The sequence below is a fragment of the Dipodomys ordii genome, unplaced genomic scaffold (assembly GCF_000151885.1).
Source record: "Dipodomys ordii isolate 6190 unplaced genomic scaffold, Dord_2.0 Scaffold266, whole genome shotgun sequence".
Taxonomy (NCBI): Eukaryota; Metazoa; Chordata; class Mammalia; order Rodentia; family Heteromyidae; genus Dipodomys; species Dipodomys ordii.
Window position 1 is genome coordinate 192,251 of NW_012267482.1, and position 2,887 is coordinate 195,137.

The following is a 2,887-nucleotide window of genomic DNA, read 5'->3' on the forward strand; positions in this document are numbered from 1 at the left end:
CTCAGGCCTGCAGTCCCAGCTACTCAGGAGACCGAGGCCAAAGCCAGGCAGGGCAGGAAAATCCAGGAGACTCTCATCTCCAATGAACCAGCAAAAAGCCGGAAATGGAACTGTGGATGGAGTGGTAGAGAACCAGAGTTCAGCAAAAAAGCCACCGGAGAGCACAAGGCTGCGAGTTCAAGGCCTGGCAGGAGCAGACAACCAGGAAGAGCTTTGCTTGGCTTCTTCCCCCCGCACCCCCCCTCCTGTCCCTGGTGCTGGTGTCTCGTGGGGGGAGGCCTTCTCTGCCACCTAGCAGACACGCGGGGAAGTACACCCTCAGCTGATCATCTGGAGCAAAGTCCCTGAGATCCTACCTGCAACAAACCCGCAAAAAGGCTGACGTGTAGTTATGGTTCACATGCCAGAGTGCAAACCTTGAGTGACCTGAATTCAAGCCCCGGGACCGACACAGACACACAGAACGGCAAACACCCGCCCCAAACCCCTCATCTGCCTCATTAACACTAAATGCCAACACACTGTAACTACGTGGCTATTAATAAGCATTAATTAGCATTATGTCCTATGTTAGCATACTATATAAAGACCTTTGTCAGGCTAGGCAGGTGCCCTACCACTTAAACCATGCCTCCAGCCTCATTTTTGCCCTGGTTGATGTGTGTGTGCACATGTGTGTGCATTTGCACGTGCACACGCGTGCAAGAGCCTGTAATCTGAGTCTGGCTCTATTTTGTCATTTATTGTCTGAAGCCTTGGGTGTAGGTGAGTTTTTGTGCTTTTGTTGTCTGCTCCAACAGGTCAGAAAGCCAGGCACTGGTGGCTCACACCTGTAATTCCAGCTACTCGGGAGCCTAAAATGTGTGGATTATACTTTGAAGGCAGGCTGGGCAGGAACATCTGTGAGACTCTAATCTCCAAAAAAAAAAGCCAGGAGTGGAGCTGCGGCTCAAGTGATAGAGCACCAGCCTGGAGTGAAAGAGCTCAGGGACAGCGCCCAGACCCTGAGTTTAAGCCCCATGGTGACACTAACTAAATAAAGACATTAATCCAGACACGTGACTCCTATCTGTAATCCCAGCAACCCTGGAGGCAAAAGTCCAGGCCAACCCAAGCCACATCTCACAGGCTGAGCTAGGGAGGGCATGGCTGTAATCCCTGCTGATAGAGCAGGTAGAATGATCCAGGTCTGAACGATCAAAGGTGAGACCTAAGAATGCAAGCAAAAGGAAGCTTGGGGGAGTGGTTCAAATGGGAGGGGACATCCTGTCTGCGCGCAAGCCCCTGAATCCAAACCCAAGTCCAGGAGAGAGAAGACAGGCCATGGGGGCGGGGAGGGGGGGGTAAGTTCACTTACAAATTCTTTGTGTGCAGAAATCTTGTTAAGATTTCTTGCAAGATTCTTGCAAGATCCTCTCCTGGGCCGATCGCCCACGGTGTTGCAAGAATTTTCCAGAAAGGATAAAGGATAAATGTGGGTGCCGAGGCTGGGCTTCGGTTCCTTGGGCAAGAGCCGACTTTCTGTTTTCCTTCGTGGCCTGCGAAAGGGCAGACGGAGGGCCTGCCCCGGCCCTGGGTGCCCACCGGCCCTGCGCCTGCCTACAGCCCCCAGACCGCATCCTCCTCCCCCTGCCTCCCTCCTCCCCCTCCTCTTCCTCCTCCTTCCCTCCCCCTCCTCCCCTTCCTCCTCATCCCCCTCCTCCCCCTCCCCCACTTCCTCCCCCCCCCCCTCCACCCCCTCCTCCACCCTCTTCCCCCCCCCCTCCACTCCCTCCTCCCCCTCCTCTTCCTCCTCCTTCCCTCCCCCTCCTCCCCTTCCTCCTCATCCCCCTCCTCCCCCTCCCCCACTTCCTCCCCCCCTCCTCCTCCCCCTCCCCCGTCTTGGCACTTGCTAGGCCTCTACCCCTGGAGCCATGGGACTTGAACTCAGCATCTGGGCTGTTCCTGGGCTTTTTCACTCAAATCTGGCACTTTAACTACTCGGGCCACAGCTCCTCTTCCAGGTTTCCAGTGGTTCATCGAAGATAAGTGTCTCCCAGTCTTTCCTGCCCAGGCTGGCTTTGAACCGAGATCCTCGGATCTCAGGCTGGGATGGCAGCCGAGGGCTCCAGGCTGGACACACCCAGCACTTGTTTTCGGTTGGGCTGGGGCCTGTGGGAGGCCGGGTCTCTGCAGCCTGTCTGTGGGTGCCCCCCCCAGTGGACGGCTGGTCCTGGGGATGGAGATGCTGCCCCCCTGTGGACGGCTGGTCCTGGGGATGGAGATGCTGCCCCCCCCCCAGTGGACGGCTGGTCCTGGGGATGGAGATGCGGCCAGGCTGCGCCGTCCTGGAGGCCGCAGATCCGCAGAGCCGGGCTCAGCCTCCCACATGTCCGCTCAGCCCTGGGGTGGGGGGAGGCCGGGCCGCTGCTGACACCTCGCAGCTGAGGCCTGCGCCCTCTATGTCGGTCTGCGAGTGCTCCGGAGCTTCAGGTCCTGAGCTGTGTTTAAGGGTGTGGGGGCCGCGGCCTGGGATCCTAGCAAGGCCGGGCCCAGAAAGCAGAGGAGCTCCCTTCCAGCCTGGGACAGAGCCTGGGCAACTCCCATGCCCACAAACAGAGAGCAGGCTTTGGTGGTGACCCCATCCCCTGCTCATGAACCCCATCCCCCAGCTCTGATCGTCCAACTGGACACACAGCCGGACACAGCGGGACACAGCCGGGACCGGCTCCGGGGCCGCCGAGGGGCGGGGACGGCGGACGTCATCGTGACGCTCCAGTCAGCGGAGTCCACCGCGGGGCTGAGGGCGCGTCGCTTCTGTCCCCCTCCGTGCCCGCGGAATGGACGGTTCCGAGGGGCGTGGCCGGGGCCTGCCGGGGGCGTGGCCGGGGCCTGCCGGGGGCGTGGT

At 59.6% G+C, this 2,887-nt stretch overlaps 1 protein-coding gene across 1 annotated transcript in view; it reads left to right on the plus strand.

Moving 5' to 3' along the window:
• The first annotated feature begins 2,300 nt into the window (after positions 1–2,300).
• The window catches only part of Gabarapl1 (GABA(A) receptor-associated protein like 1), a 6,535-nt gene continuing 5,948 nt past the window's right edge, over positions 2,301–2,887 (plus strand). The window contains exons 1-2 of the mRNA XM_013036236.1: positions 2,301–2,472; positions 2,652–2,885. Coding sequence (XP_012891690.1) covers positions 2,301–2,472; positions 2,652–2,885 — 406 coding nt within the window. The remainder of the gene's footprint in view (positions 2,473–2,651; positions 2,886–2,887) is intronic.